The sequence below is a fragment of the Nymphalis io genome, chromosome 2 (assembly GCF_905147045.1).
Source record: "Nymphalis io chromosome 2, ilAglIoxx1.1, whole genome shotgun sequence".
Lineage (NCBI taxonomy): Eukaryota > Metazoa > Arthropoda > Insecta > Lepidoptera > Nymphalidae > Nymphalis > Nymphalis io.
The window spans coordinates 12021399-12037618 of NC_065889.1; the positions used below are offsets into that span (position 1 = coordinate 12021399).

The 16220-nt window shown below is 34.3% G+C and overlaps 1 protein-coding gene across 1 annotated transcript; it reads left to right on the top strand.

Annotated features, from left to right (window-relative positions):
* The first annotated feature begins 155 nt into the window (after positions 1-155).
* On the top strand, positions 156-15748 carry LOC126776913 (uncharacterized). The gene is made up of 3 exons (XM_050499781.1): positions 156-452; positions 4384-4557; positions 12511-15748. Exons 1-3 carry the CDS (start codon positions 386-388, stop codon positions 12600-12602), a joined length of 333 nt encoding a protein of 110 aa, XP_050355738.1. The 5' UTR covers positions 156-385; the 3' UTR covers positions 12603-15748.
* Positions 15749-16220: the final 472 nt, after the last annotated feature.

Below are 16220 nucleotides of genomic sequence, written 5' to 3' on the forward strand. Positions count from 1 at the left end.
TTACATATACATCGAAGCTTTTAATTTTGATTATTCCAAAGAATAATAACACTTGAAGTAGGTTGGTAAAATGGATATTGGTAATCGGACGATTTTATGTCAATGTCAAAATTTCTGTGTCACTGTTCCTAACTTCAGAATTGTCATATATTTTCTTTTAACGTCTTTGTCTGATCCGTGATACTGTTATTTCTGTGCACATTGTAAAAGTGAAATCAGCCTATATTAATACACTTTTAATAGTAAAATATCATAATAGTAAATTTGTTTCCAATTTTCGCAATTGTTTGTATATTTTATAATTCCCTAATCTTTGTGAATAAGCTGGAGAGACAATCTTTTATTTTCATTGAATGGTAATTGTTTAGTGAAATCTTGGCTTAAAATGACCGGAGTACGTGCCGGCCGCGTACCCAAGCGCCGAAGAGGGCACCGCGTAAAGACTCGGTCAGGTAATAGGAGGCCCGCATGTCAGTGCTTCTCCGCCGTTGTTAAGACTGCGGATTTGATCTTTGCTTGCAAGCTTAAGATAGTGTAGTGCTTGAATGAAATATCATTAATGGGTTATTAATTCAGTATTATTTGCTGCCAAAACTATACAATTTCATTGATTATTTTTTATTAAAAAAAAGCTAAATTTTAACCAAACTGGCATTGGTATTTGCTACGTCGAAATTTATTTGTAGATTGCTTAAAAAAGTGTGTTGTTATTACCATGGATATCAACATTTTCATTGTTTTTAATTACATAAAATATTTAATAAAATAATAAAAAAATATATATACTGATTAGCGATAATATGCGATATATATTATAAATTCAAATAATTTCTGTAATATTTATCAATACAATGTAGAGGCAATAAATCTACTTGAGTACAGAACATTTTGCATTTTCTTATTTATTTTTAAATCTTATTCATGTTGTTACTTAGGTATTTGTTAGTACAGTACATTCAAATTAAAAAATGTGTTTTTTAATTTTTATTTGAATGTTTTCTGACATACCAGTCTAAATAAGATGCTTTAACAGTTATTTGTAATATAAAAAACTTATAAGAAACTGGAGAGCAGAGGAGTATATAATTTAATATATGCTTACTAAAAAAATTAAATCTTTATTAAAAAAAAGACAATAAGTACCTTGTTGTAATTTCAATGTTATGTGATTGGTTGAACTTTTCATGGATAAAATTGTACCTTCATATATTAATTATTGTTTATCATGTTAGCAGGTCTGTTGTCTGTATGTCAATTTAGTTGGAAACAAGGATTAGACAGCTTAGTATTTGTATAATTAGTTACTTTTAACAAAATAAATTAATATTATACATTAATAATTAGATCTTAAAAATGGCAGTGGAATATTTAAAAGAAAATTAAATATATATTACATGCACCACCTACCTCATATCCTCATATCTGAGTAATTCCTTACACTGTTGGTTGCCTGGAAGAGATTGTTATCTAGCAATAAGGTTGCCAAAGTTGTATGCTACTCATAATTAGGTTGTATCCATGTATTGTAATTTTTTTTAACAAATATGTTGGTTAAATCTTTTGTTATATTTATTGAAGTGTGAATTTTTGTGTTCAATGTTCATAATAATGATTACTTATGTATTTTTGGCAGCAAATAAACAATTTATTAAACCTTCATAACTACACATTAAGTTTAAAATCTTAACAATATTTTGGTTTTTTTATACTAACATAAAATTACATTGATCCAGGAATTTAAGGTGCATGATGAGAGTAGAGTGATGATCAGATAACCTTCCCGAAGAGTCAAGGTTACAAGGCCGAAGATCTTTGGAATGAAATGGTACATAACCATTATTGTAAATATTTTTATGTATACTACCAATATTTATATGATTCAAATATTTCGAACCTGTAAATGCAAATTGGATGTTATTTTTTAGTTATTTATGTAGTTTATTTTTTTATTTGGGATATATATCATGAAATAAAAACTAAATATAATGTTTATAGGTTGAGCATATAAATATATAGGTTTTTTTTAATTAACATTAAATTTAGTTTTTCTCTCAATAGATATTTCAGTTAAATTGCATATAATTGGGAATAATTGATGTATGAACAAATGATGAAAGATGCAGATCATTATTAAAATAACTAATAGAGAAGTATAGAAACACTTTAGAAACAATTTCTTATTAAAAAAAAATAAGTGAGCTAAATGAATGCAGCTGATTTGTTAATTTACATAATTTTAATTCAAGCATCAGAAGTTTCTGGATGATTAATTTTTAAGATGTAATAAATGGAAATAAAGTAAAGAAATATTTTAAACATTAGTATTTTTGTTTTTGCCTCTAAAAGTATTACAGATTATAAAATATTTTGATGCTTGAAATAATTTGATTTGGTTAAGAGCATGCTTTTTTTATTATTATGTGACACAATACATTTTATTTGCACGGACTTAATGCACTATTTAAGTGGGAAAATGAAAGTTTTATTGGTCATAACTAACATTAATATAAGTTGCGTAAATTTTGTGGCGATATGAAAATGTTGCGTCAATTGTTCATTGCCTCGAGGTGGCTATTATCTCGGACGTGAAAGGAAAATCGGTTTAATGCTTTGAAACAGTGGCCCATTAGCATAACAATCACGGCTTACTCTAGCAATTATGACGCTTACTTAGCTCTGAGCGTCTTCCTTATTTTTTGTTGTTCGGTTTTATTGTGCTAGTGTTACCTTGCTACGACTTAACATTGGAAGACATATGACTTCTTAATGATATTGTGTAGTGCTTCTTATTGAATGTGAAATTATATTCCGTCTGGTTAATCTTTTCAATCGTTAATATATATTTTTAGTATGTATTACGATTGTAATAGAATATTCTATTTGAGTTTCGGGCCTTTTCTCAATAATATTAATTTTCGTAGACACTTATTAAAGCTATTGTTCACTATAATTTCTAAACAGTAATCAATTAATGCTGTACATTATTTATAGATTAGTATGTAATTTATTAGTGATTTGAAGACGGATTTATTTTACATTAAAGAATAGGTTATATCCATAATGAAATCTTATAATATTAAATTTTGTAACGTCACTCGCAATCACTTACAAAGAACATCACTGAATAAATGATGTGTAAAAAACTCGTGATAACGTAATCAATCAATTGAGAGTTGATAAATAAGGGTTTATTGTTGAAGAATAAGAACAAATAACTACAAGTAATGTTACCGGTTTAAATTAAAAAAAGGACATTACAACACATTATTATAAGTACATACATAAAAGAGTCGAGAAATAGGAAAAGTAATGAGCACGTAGTGGAGCTTCTATTGATTTCTACTCGAGAAAACTGTATATGTAGTTTATTCTGGTCTATTCCAGTTTAAATTACTTCGATACAATGTATCCGATAATGACTATTTCATTGTTAATATATGGTTAACTTATTAATAACGAAGCGGCTTGTTGATACTATGTGCAGATACTTAAACGTATGCGGTATCGGTAACAAATGCAAACAAGTCATCTGTACGGCTTATATATGTCTGTTTATTACTGGTGGTAGGGCTTTGTGCAAGCTCGTCTGGGTAGGTACCACCCACTCATCAGATATTCTACCGCAAAACAGCAATACTTGATATTGTTGTGTTCCGGTTTGAAGGGTGAGTGAGCCGGTGTAATTACAGGCACAAGGGACATAAAATCTTAGTTCCCAAGGTTGGTGGCGCATTGGCTATACGCGACGGTTGACATTTCTTACAATGCCAATGTCTAAGGGCGTTTGGTGACCACTTACCATCAGGTGGCCCATATGCTCGTCCACCTTCCTATTCTATAAAAAAAAAAGTACCTTCGTCAATTTTGTTATTTTTTTTAGTCACATGTATGCATCTTCGAATCTTGTTTTGGTACTTTAGCTATACATACCAAATATAAACTACCCTCATAATCTAAAAAACATCAACGGACAGACGAACAGAATGATTTTTTGATATTTTAATTCTTTTAAATATAATATATTTGTGTAGATCAATAATCATTGTCATCTTAAAAAAAACTTGAGATGGCAGCTGATACATAGAATGTAATCCGCCGTTAATAGATGCTACCATACACTCAAGATTTTCATCCATAGATAATTAAAATGCATTCGAATGTATGCGATATAATCTGTATACATTAATATTTCTTTAATTTTTAATTATCATTTGAAAACATGATAATGACATGACTTTCGTGCTTTCGATTGAATGTTAATATAATTTGTTGAAAGTAAAATATCTAAATACAAAAACAGTAGATATGAATAATATTAGTGGTTACCGGATGTTATATTTCTCGTTCTTTCTTAATAATTCGTTATTTCTTTACTCGTTACAGTACTAAGAATGATGGCAATAATGCAGGACAGGAATAGTGAGGACGTACCTCGGGAATTCCTCGAAACGGGTCGTACAGGAAGGCGAAACGCCATGCCTGACATCTTGCATCCTCAGGGTGCGGAGATAACAACGGCCGATCTGCCATCTAGACTGCAACAACTCGTCACTACGGGTGAGTTCGATTATACCGTTTGTTTGGTTAAATTATATTTCTCTGCAGCTAATACGATGTATTATCGTGTTTATAACGAGAGTTAATTAGAAAGTTTGCGAGCTGAAAACACTGTTCTATAAATATTATTTTTATTTTTTGTCGTTACTCTGTAAACCTAGCTTATTTTCTTGGCCTTCGAAATAATTATTGATTTCATGATTTGATGCAAATTGATGTTCTCATAAATGTTTTTTGTTTATGTATGAGGAAGAGCAAAACTTATTTACATGGTACTAGAGGATTAGGATACAGTAACAGCCTGTGAATGTCCCACTAAGGCCATCTCCATTTTTGAGGAGAAGGTTTGGTGGAATACACATGCGGGTTGGTGAAATACACATGTGGCAGAATTTCAGTGAAATTAGACACATGCAGGTTTCTTGACGATGTTTTTCTTCACCGTCAAGCACGAGATGAAAAATATAACCACAAATTAATCAAATAAAAATTTAGTGGTGCTTGCCCGGGTTTTAACCCACGATTATCGGTTAAGATTCACGCGTTCTTACCACTGGACCATCTCGGATTAGTATAAATGGAATGTAAAAATATTTTGGAATCATAATTATAAATTTCAACCATCGTTTCATAATGCGTACGTTTTGTGGTAAAACATCATTTTCATCATTTGCTATATACATTTGGAGGTGGTCATAGTATGCTCCTTTCTTTTTCTTATTTTGATTCAGGGATGATGAAATTGACCCAAAATTCATCAGTATTAACTATTCATCTAAAACGTCTTATAGATCGGGTTCAATTTTAATATCATGAGACCGTATGTCGGTTGCCGTTATGTTTGATTGTAAGAGCGTCGATATCCATTTTGTTGAAGCCTTATAAAATCCTAATTCATTATGGCAAATTATTATTTCAATTATTATAGCTGATTGTCTCTATAAGATACATAGTTTTTATAAAAAATATAAAAAAAAGTAAATAAGATGAGAGGGGACTCGCATACTTATAACGTGTGGACGTCTGCGGCTCTATAATTATAAACGAATACTTGGTGGTATAAGCCGAGATGGCCTAGTGGTAAGAACGCGTGAATCTTAACCGATGATCGTGGGTTCAAACCCGGGCAAGCACCACTGAATTTTCATGTGCTTAATTTGTGTTTATAATTCATCTCGTGCTTAACGGTGAAGGAAAACATCGTGAGGAAACCTGCATGTGTATAATTTCACTGAAATTTTGCCACATGTGTATTCTACCAACCCGCATTGGAGCAGCGTGGTGGAATAAGCTCCAAACCTTCTCCTCAAAAGGGAGAGGAGGCCTTAGCCCAGCAGTGGGACATTAACAGGCTGTTACTGTACTGTACTGTTACTTGGTGGCATTGCTTAGTGCAAGCATCTCTCAGTAGGTACCGCCCACTCACAACATATTCTACCGCAAAACAACAGTACTCAGTATTGTTCCGCTTAGAGAGGTAAGAGCCAGTGTAAATAGCGGGACATAACTTCTTAATTCCCGGGGTCGATGACACATTGGCGTCGTAAGATATGGTTATTATTTCTTACACCGATAAAGTCTATGGGAGCTGATAACCATTTGCCAGTCTAGCTGGCAGAATACTAAAAAAGTGAGCTCATAAAAATTCAGCGGCGTTTTCCCGGATTATAGCTCCCTTATGGCTGTCCCATTTACGACAAATTGTTAATATTCACAGAATAATAATATATTGTACAACGAGATACTATAAATCAAGATAAGCTCCGTTGATTTCAATATTGCGTATGACGGAAAACGCTTATGGTTTTGAGCCGCAATAAATAATACTCCCCTATTACATATTCACATCAAGCATTCCAAAACAGACATGTTCTATGATATATCTCTGTAGCAACGAATCTCTTATCTTAATCCAATTTGCTACTTCAGTATACAAACGCTCAACCCAATATCGGACATACAACCAATTATTTAGCTTAAGACAATAGACTAAGTTCCATTATCGTGTGGACGTTTTCGATATTAGCGATCGGTCTTAGTTTCCTACAGTACGATGTTATGACGACAGTAATGTGTTAGGTTCATTAATTTGTTATCTGTTTGACGTCGTGTGATGACACAAATCTGATAACTAATAGGCAATAAGCTGATTAGAAAATGTATATCCCTTGTAAATGAAAATGAACGCGTAAAACGAGTGACATTAAATGTTCATTTGTTAAAAGCGTATGTCTAGTCCTGTTAGGATAATTAACATTAGTTTTACATGCTGAGATATTAAGTTTGGTTTCACTTTGTATTATTTTTGGAACTAGTTATTAGATTACACCTTCGTAAAAGTACACAATCATTAGGTTTTTTCTTAGTATACGATCAATCAATCAATCAATCAACAGCCAATCGTTGTCCACTGCTGAACATAGGCCTCTCCCAAGGTGCGCCAAATCTCCCTGTCCTCCGCCTTCCGCATCCAGTTGGTGCCCGCCACCTTCTTAAGGTCGTCGGTCCACCTGGCTGGAGGGCGCCCTACGCTGCGCTAGCCGATTCGCGGTCTCCACGCTAGGACTCGTCTGCTCCAACGGCCATCGGTCCTACGACATACGTGACCAGCCCACTGCCACTTCAGCCTGCTAATTTTGCAAGCTATGTCGGTGACTCCGGTTCTTTTCCGGATAATCTCATTTCTGATCTTATCCTTCAAAGATACTCCGAGCATAGCTCGCTCCATAGCACGCTGAGCGACTTTGAATTTGTGGACTAGTCCCGCAGTTAGTGTCCACGTTTCGGCACCGTATGTCATGGCAGGTAAGACGAATTGGTTGAAGACTTTCGTCTTCAAACATTGCGGTATAGACGACTTGAGGACTTGACGAAGGTTGCCAAATGCTGCCCATCCCAAGCGAATTCTTCGATCGGCTTCCTTCTCGAAGTTGTTCCTACCGACTTGTATTATCTGTCCTAGGTAGGTATATTCACTAACAACTTCGAGAGTTTTCCCCTCGACGTATATCGGTCCCGGCACGACATGCCTATTGAACATGACCTTGGTCTTGTCCAAGTTTATACCGAGACCGACACACCGGGAAGACTCGTCTAGGCTACGCAGCATTTCGGTGAGTTGTTCCAGCGACTCTGCTATGATGACGATATCGTCGGCAAATCGAAGGTGTGAGATGTACTCGCCGTTTACATTGACTCCATACCTAGTCCAATCCAGCGTTTTGAAAACGTCTTCCAACGCGTTGGTGAACAGTTTCGGGGATATTACATCCCCCTGTCTCACCCCTCTGCGCAGTTGGATCGCCTTCGTCTTACAGTCCTGGATGTGGACAGTCATTGTAGCCGCGTTGTACAGACATCTCAGTACCTCGATATATCTCCAATCGATATGACATCTCTGCAATGAGTCGAGCACTGCCCAGGTTTCGATGGAGTCGAAGGCTTTCTCGTAGTCCACAAATGCCATACACAGCGGCTGATTGTACTCTTCGGTCTTCTGCACAATCTGCCGAACAGTATGGATGTGGTCCACGGTGCTGTAGCCTGATCGAAAGCCGGCTTGCTCTGGGGGCTGGAACTCGTCAAGTCGTCTGGCGAGACGGTTCGTGACGACTCTTGAGAACAGCTTATACACGTGACTCAGGAGGGAGATTGGTCTGTAGTTTTTCAAGAGGGTTTTATCACCTTTCTTGAAAAACAGTACCACCTCACTCCCGCTCCACGTTTCCGGGGTCTTGCCATGTTGGATGACGGAATTAAAGAGGCTTGCTAGCTCTTTCAGGACCGGAGTCCCGCCTGCCTTAAGCAACTCTGTTGTGATTCCGTCATCTCCCGGAGCTTTGTTGTTTTTAAGCTGTTCTAGAGCCGTCCTAATCTCTCCTTGGTCAACGACCGGGAGCTCCTCGGAGTAATGGCGCATAAGAGGGGCGCGCTGGTCATCAATACTGATTCCCACGGGTTTATCCGATCTTGAAGAGAACAACTGCCCATAAAACCTCTCTATTTCTCCGACAATCTCAGGCCTAGAGGTAATGACCCCACCATTTTCAGTTTTAAGTTTTGTCAGACGCGGCCTTCCAAACTTGCGAGCGAACACTTTCGATCCCCGATTTTGCTCAATCGCAGCCTTGATGGCACGGGTATTGGAGCGTCGGAGATCGCGTCGCGTCAGCGTTTTTATTATTCGATTTAAGGCCTTATCTGACAAAAACGATGGTAGTTCTCGTCGTTTTCTCATGAGCTCGAGTGTCTCAGCAGAGAGTTTTGGTGCGTTGTCTCTTCTCTGTGGCGGAAAACACTTGCGGGATGTGTTTTGCAGTATTTTGACCAGCGTGTCGGTTCTCTCATCAATGCCGCTTATGGTTTCCAATGCGGTGAATTGATTTTGAAGTTCCATTTGGAACTTTTCGGAGCCTTGAGCAGCTTGGAGCATGGTAGGTCGGAGAGTAGACCTCATCATTCTCGATCTTTCGGCTTTTAAGTTGATATTTAGAGTGCCTCGAACCAAGCGGTGATCACTTCCGGTATTAAACCTGTTGATCACTGAAACATCTCTAAAATTTGCCTTTTATTCGAAATGATAAAGTCTATCTCGTTCCTTGTCACGTTATCGGGGCTTCGCCAGGTCCACCTCCTCTGAGGCTTCTTTTGAAAGAAAGAATTCATCAAAAAAAGCCCCTGCGCTTCGAGAAAGTTTACCAGCATTTGCCCCCTGTGATTTCTGCAGCGCAAGCCGTAAGGTCCGACTTTCGATTCACCGCTATCTTGTACTCCCACTTTAGCATTAAAGTCTCCCATAACAACATTGTAGTGGGCCTTCGAGGTGTCGTTGAGGGCCTTTGCGATGTCCTCGTACATCGCTTCGACCACATCATCAGAGTATGTCGAAGTTGGCGCATATACCTGTACGACCTTCAGGGAGTACCTGTCGGAAAGTTTTAGGACAAGGTACGCTACCCGGTTCGACACACTACTGATTTCCACAATGCTGCTAATGAGATCCTTTTTGACTAGAAAACCGACACCACCCTGGGAGAGGTTATCACCTTCGCGGAATTAGAGTAAGTTACCGGACTCTAGAGTTATCGTGTCCTCCCCCTGTCTTCGGACTTCAGATAACCCCAGTATATGCCAGTTTATATGACTTAACTCTACTTCTAATTCGGCGAGGTGATGGTCCAGCCTCATCGAGCGTCCATTATACGTTGCCATGTGCAGTCGTTTTATACGGTAGCCTGCCGTGAACCGGTGATTCTTAGCACCCCCTGCCCTGCCGATACCGCGACCGCTACCTTGGTCGGGCCTAGCGGGCTTGCCGGTAACTGGGGGCCTTTTTTTTGGGCGCATCTGCCATTAAGGGAGGGGTTTGCCCATACTCGCCGCGCTGGGCAGGCATGTTGGCGAGCGCAGTAGGGGAGTAAGATGTTTATGGGAGGGGGGACGCTGCTGCCCATCCCCCCTTTTCCCCGTCCCTCAGTCGCCTCTTACGACACCCACGGGATGAGATTGGTGGAGTACTATTCTAAGCCGGTACTCCACGGCTTAGTATACGACTAATATTCAATCTTAGATTTAGGCCTAGGCCTAAAATTAATATAATTTCACTGCTAATATCATGATGATAATTTAAATGTTTATATGGCTATCATAAAATTTTGCAATAGACAGATAATATTCTGTATTTAAACTGCTATGACATAAAAAACTTTTTTCTTTAAATAGCGAATGGCCAGCATTCGGTTTAATGTTCGTCGACGATTTAGCCGACACGACTCGCGCGTCACCCACGTTAATGATACAATGCCAGAAACCGTGAAGGTTTTAACATAAACGTCTTCAACTCTACAAAGTTTCAAGTCACACGGATGAATTGTTCAGAAATATATACGCAACAAAAAAAATCATATATATAAAAATATGGAATGTAAATGAATATTATGTTTAAACAGTTTTAGAATTTCATAGAATTAAATTATACCACTTGTCCTTAGTGGGTCGGTACTCACTCATTACCATTTCGCATTAACATTTCGCATATTTTCAATATTGTACAAACTACTGCTAGATCATTTCGTTTTTATTTTATCTCAAACTCCGTCACTACGAATTATTGACGTAAGAAGCGAATCATTACAATAAAATGTAATTCTTCGATCAATGCCGTAAATATATATTCATTATTTGTATTTAATGCAATATAACTATTATTTTTAGGGAATAAGTACTGTAGATAAAAATTTCAACGGAACATGTATAAGGAGATGGCCCAGTGGTAAGAACGTAAATCTTAACCGATGATCGTGGGTTCAAACCCGGGCAAGCACCACTGAATTATCATGTGCTTAATTTGTGATTATAATTCATATCGTGCTGTACGGTGAAGGAAAACATCGTGAGGAAACCTGCATGTGTATAATTTCACTGAAATTCTGCCACATGTGTATTCCACCAACCTGCACTGGAGCGACGTGGTGGAATAAGCTCCAAACCTTCTCCTCAAAAAGGGAGAGAATGTCCCAGCATGAGACATTCACAGGCTGTTACGGATACGGATGGATTTATAAGGAAGTTATTTATTACCTACTTTATCTACTATGAAGTTATAACAAGGCAACCGAAGCCGCGATTTCGTCCAAGTGGTATTCGGTTTGTGACAAAAAACTTTGTTTAGGTATAGACCTAACATTGGTATTTACTAGTAACGGTCACGAAGATTCTGAAAGGAGACTAGCCACCTGCGCGTAACGTGCATAAGTGTGTGTGCAAATTCACCCTTTATTCACCCCAGTGATGCAGAACTATCGATAGTTGACTTGAAAAACTATTCATGAAATCGATAGCACTATCGAAAGTATCGTCTTGTGTCAAACTGTCGATACTAACGATATTAATTATAGCTCTCCGTGCACAATACGATAACAGCATACTTGCGATAGGAATTCATTCGACAGTAACGATTTAATAAAACTTTATTAATAATACTGTTGTTTGGCCAACTTCATAACTTATCTTGAGAAAGCAATACTATTGAAAAATCATTTACTATCGATAGTTTTTTTTTTTATATTTGGCGGAGAGCAAATGACTCCACTCCACCTGATGGTAAGTGGTAGTAGCGTCCAAACGCGACGACGGCCAGTACAGACGGGAAAAACGTTCTGCACTAGCCGCCTTCGCCTTGCCGGCCCGCAAGATGCCTCTTCACGCCTCGTTTGAAGGAACCCGGGTTGTAAGAGGAGGGGAACACGTGAGCTGGTAAGGAATTCCATTTTTTGGAAGTGCGACAAAGAAAGGAGTTGCCAAATTTCTTTGTTCGCGATGGAATTGATGTCACAGTTAGGCGGTGACATCGAGAACCAGCTCGCGTGGACTTAAGAAGGAAGGGGGAAGCAGGAATTAGAGAGAATAATTCCTCAGAGCACTCGCCGTGATACAGTCGATAGAAAGCGCTCAGTGCTGCTATCTCGCGACGCAATTGCTATATATGATAGTCCAAAACTATCGATGTTATCGATAGTATCGATAGGTTTGGTTAAAACTAATGAATTACTATCGATATTATTGCGCATGAACTATCGATAAAACCGATAGTATTTACACGTGACTATAGTATCGAAACACTATCGATACAATTGTACGGCTTTACTTGCTTTTCCACTTAACATTAACTAAAATAAACTGCCATCCTAAAAAATAAAATAAAGATGTTAAGTAAAAATACTTGAATATAGTTTCCAATGACATAAAATATTAAAGATGTCTAAGAATTATTTATATAATCTGTATTTTTATATTAAAAGAATGGTATGAGAATCATCTCCTTAGAATACTCAAAATAATTATCTTAGATTAATTTATTTGTTAAAAAGCTATTTATTTTATTAATGATTTTTCATGATTATATTTTATATGTAAGTATATTATTATAATAAAATCAAATAATATACTTTTCAGATCCAGAAAGCCCTCAGCCGGGAACTTCGAAAACAGAATTAGATCCAAACAAAGTGGACGAGAAGACAGTAAAAAAGGATAGTTGTAGTTGAGCTGTCTCGCTCACACGGTCCGCGCGGACTACTCAGGACTTGCCCAAAGCTTAAGTAATCTCAATCAGGTATCATAGTATTATTAAGCACTGAGTAGAACTCACCTTAGACGGTGCGTACAAAAATAGCTCCTATGTCCTGTTCGAGAATGTAGAATATTCAATTGTTTCGTATTAGTGTGGCTGGGCGGTGTCGAATTTATTTTATTAATGCAATGATTTTTATAGTGTCTCATTTAATATAACCGTAATAGTCGAGCTTTTTCATTAACAATGTTACTAAGTGTTATGATTTCTAAAGGACTAACTGCGTAATTGTTGATTATTTTCATGTGAAGTATTTGATATATACTAACAGGCCAGTCATGTAAAAGAAAAAAAAAGGCTGAAAAATGTTATTATACAGTAACACGCATTGAAACAATAGGAATTATAAGGACATGGTGGGTAGTTGTAATTAAATATGCTTATGTACACTAGAATTGATTGTGTTTTAACCATATAATTGTATATAGTTTACCCGTAGAACGATGTATAGGGTTCCTTAGATTTTTGTTATACGTTTGTAAAATTAGTTCGATATAATATTGATGATTGATTACATTACTATTGATAATTTTTAAACATAACTTTTTATATGAAAATATCAAATAGAATGATAATGTAATAGTTTTATTTTAATTTGTGTCCTAATGTGGCCCTTCGAATAATTTCTTTGTCCACAATTACCATTTAATGATTAATGACGGATATATAATATATAAATAGCTTTTAAATGACTGGAATTATATGTTGACAAGTTACCGGAGATACTTGAAAACATGTATACTCTATTTGAATCTTGTTTATTTGTTTTTAGTAAAAAATATTTATTGAAATAATATCATAACACTTTTATAAATGAATAATTAACTGACTTATTATAGCAGATGCTCGAACATTTTAGAATCAGACTTGTGCTTCAGTCATTATGAAATAAAAGAAAAAATGATTATTTTTTTTTTAATTTGATGTAATATTGCCATATAGACTGTCAAATTTCCTTTTAACTGTGCAATTTATATGTCAATTGCTTAACATTTTGGTCAGCTGGTCATTTAGATTTTAGACGTCCTTACACACTTAGCTTGTTTACAATTAAATTTATTATACATAATGAGTACAATTTATTTGTGATTTTTGTGTGAGATAGTGGAGTTTTATTGGTTTAGGTTTTATATTAAATAAAACGTTGTCAAATAGAAAGACAATATAAATAGTTTGTTAGTAACAAAAAAATATATTTTCTTTTTCAATTTATAATTAAAATTTATTCTGTTTTCGTTGTTATTTAGAAAGCACAAATGCACTTATTATGCAATGAAAAAATGAGTTCAATATATCGTAATTGTATTTTTTGTTTTATAAAATGATTTGATTATTTTCTAATAACACTTTTGATATATTATGTATTACGAGAATATCTACATTGTTTGCCTTTCTAATACCGCAGTTATATATATCAGTTATATACATAGACAAGTATAATTGTGTTATTATTTTATTACAAAATGCATGTCCTATAATGAGAAAATATCATTAATACAATATTTAATACTCATTTGGTATCAAAATTATATAAATTAAATAAAACAAAAGAAGACAAGTAAAGTATACTATAATAATATATACTAGTTTTGCTTTATATATACATTGGTAGTAAACACTGTAGACGGACATTGTTTATTTAAATATTTTGAAAATAAAACAAGATTAGTATTAAAATCCAGGTACATAATATTTTATTGTTGAATGTGACAATTAAAAAAAAATGATTTAATCGCATTCTTATGATATTCATACATTATTTTTGTTTATATGTATTATGAAATTCAATACATTATACTGTAAAGTTGTAGCAGTAATAAATATTAGTGTTAGAACATAAATAATAGAAGAATAAATAGTGACTAGCATCCATATTGTATCTTATGACTATAATAATACATAAACACAATGTATGTCATTTAGAATAAACTTGGATCTCCTTAATAAATGTCTTTTTAAATAAAATATCTAAATTGCCTTGAAATTTTACGAGCATCGAATTTTAAACAACGTTTCTACTATTTCGATGTATCGCTGTTTTTATCAATTTCTCTTTTATATCTTATTATGTAAATTATGAATATTTCAAATTAATTTTTTAATTGAATACGTAAATTTTATGTGAAATTGTCTTAAATCCAAATTTAAACATGTTTATGTTGATTTTTTAACAAGCTGTAACTAGATTAGATTTAAAGTAATGTAATTTACACTGCATAGAATACAATTTTTGTACGTTTATATTATGGCATTGTTAATGCTTAGGGTATACATATGTGTACAGTTATACTTAATATTGTGATTTAAAAATATCTGATTCCCATCTTTCTTCATGACTTCTACAATAATGGGATAAACCTCTTAAATATCATAGTTGGTGAAATGTTCCCAATGTTAGGATGGGACTTCTTATAGCACCAATGTCTATGAGCAGGGATGACCACTTTATTTATAAAGTCTCCTCCAACACTGACTATCTGCTTTCATCTTTTAAAATATGTATTTAATAATGTGACAGCAAAGGTGCCAGATATTTTTAAATTTAAAGTAAACGCACATTATATTCAATGTCTCTTACTACTTGTCTATACTATAATCGTTTTTTTACATTGCTACGGTATATCACACATTATAAAGAAATAACAATAGCGTAATAAACATATCAGGCAAGCTTTTAGTATTCATGACTATTTATGTCTTTTATAATAATTTATTCCTTTTGTACAAAAACATGCAAAAATGTTACAAGAATTTTTATACTGTCATAGTTTCATGTAACGTAAAAATTGTGTCTACATTGAATGTGAAAAATTGCCTAAGATTTTGTGTAATTACACAATTACTATTTTACATTTTTTTTTATTAAAATGTTTCGCATCCTAGTTTTGTTAACTAAAATCTGATAGGTGTGATTATTTTTAATTTATGAATGACAATGTTTTATTAATAAGTAAATATAAGTTATTTCTTAGTCAAACCTTAACTTTTATAGATATAAAACTAATAATTTATTTGTAATTCTCTTTTCTTTATCTTATATATTCGCAAATATGTTTTTTTGGGCTGTGTAAATATGTACTGATTATAATGATTAAAAAGAAAAACTTTGTTTTATTTTACTACATAACCTAAACAATACAATATTTTTTAATAACACTTAATTTTAATTTGTTTCTTTGATTAAATTCTTAAATGATAACAATTAAATATTTATAATTAAAATTTTATTTTATATATTATTATTGCGGTGTACTGTTAGCTTAACCTAAATATTAGTAAGATCATAAACAAACAAATTAATACAAAAATATTTTAGAGAGTAAGCTAAAATAGAAATATATTATAAACTTAATATATTTTATATTAAGTTAAATGCAATATCATATACATACAAATACTAGTCCAAGTGGTTGATTAATTTGAATTCCTTCCGTCTATAATATATTATAGAATATAGTATTTAAGAATTGTATGCATAATATTACAATTTAAAAAGGTACATAATTATTTAGATGTAAAACAAATGTGCGTT

What these genes read in the sequence shown, in the direction of transcription:
- LOC126776913 (XM_050499781.1), top strand. Translation starts at nt 386, where the DNA reads ATGACCGGAGTACGTGCCGGCCGCGTACCCAAGCGCCGAAGAGGGCAC. An exon ending in CCGCGTAAAGACTCGGTCAG is followed by an intron (nt 453 to 4,383) that starts GTAATAGGAGGC and finishes TACTCGTTACAG; the next exon opens with TACTAAGAATGATGGCAATA. An exon ending in GCAACAACTCGTCACTACGG is followed by an intron (nt 4,558 to 12,510) that starts GTGAGTTCGATT and finishes TATACTTTTCAG; the next exon opens with ATCCAGAAAGCCCTCAGCCG.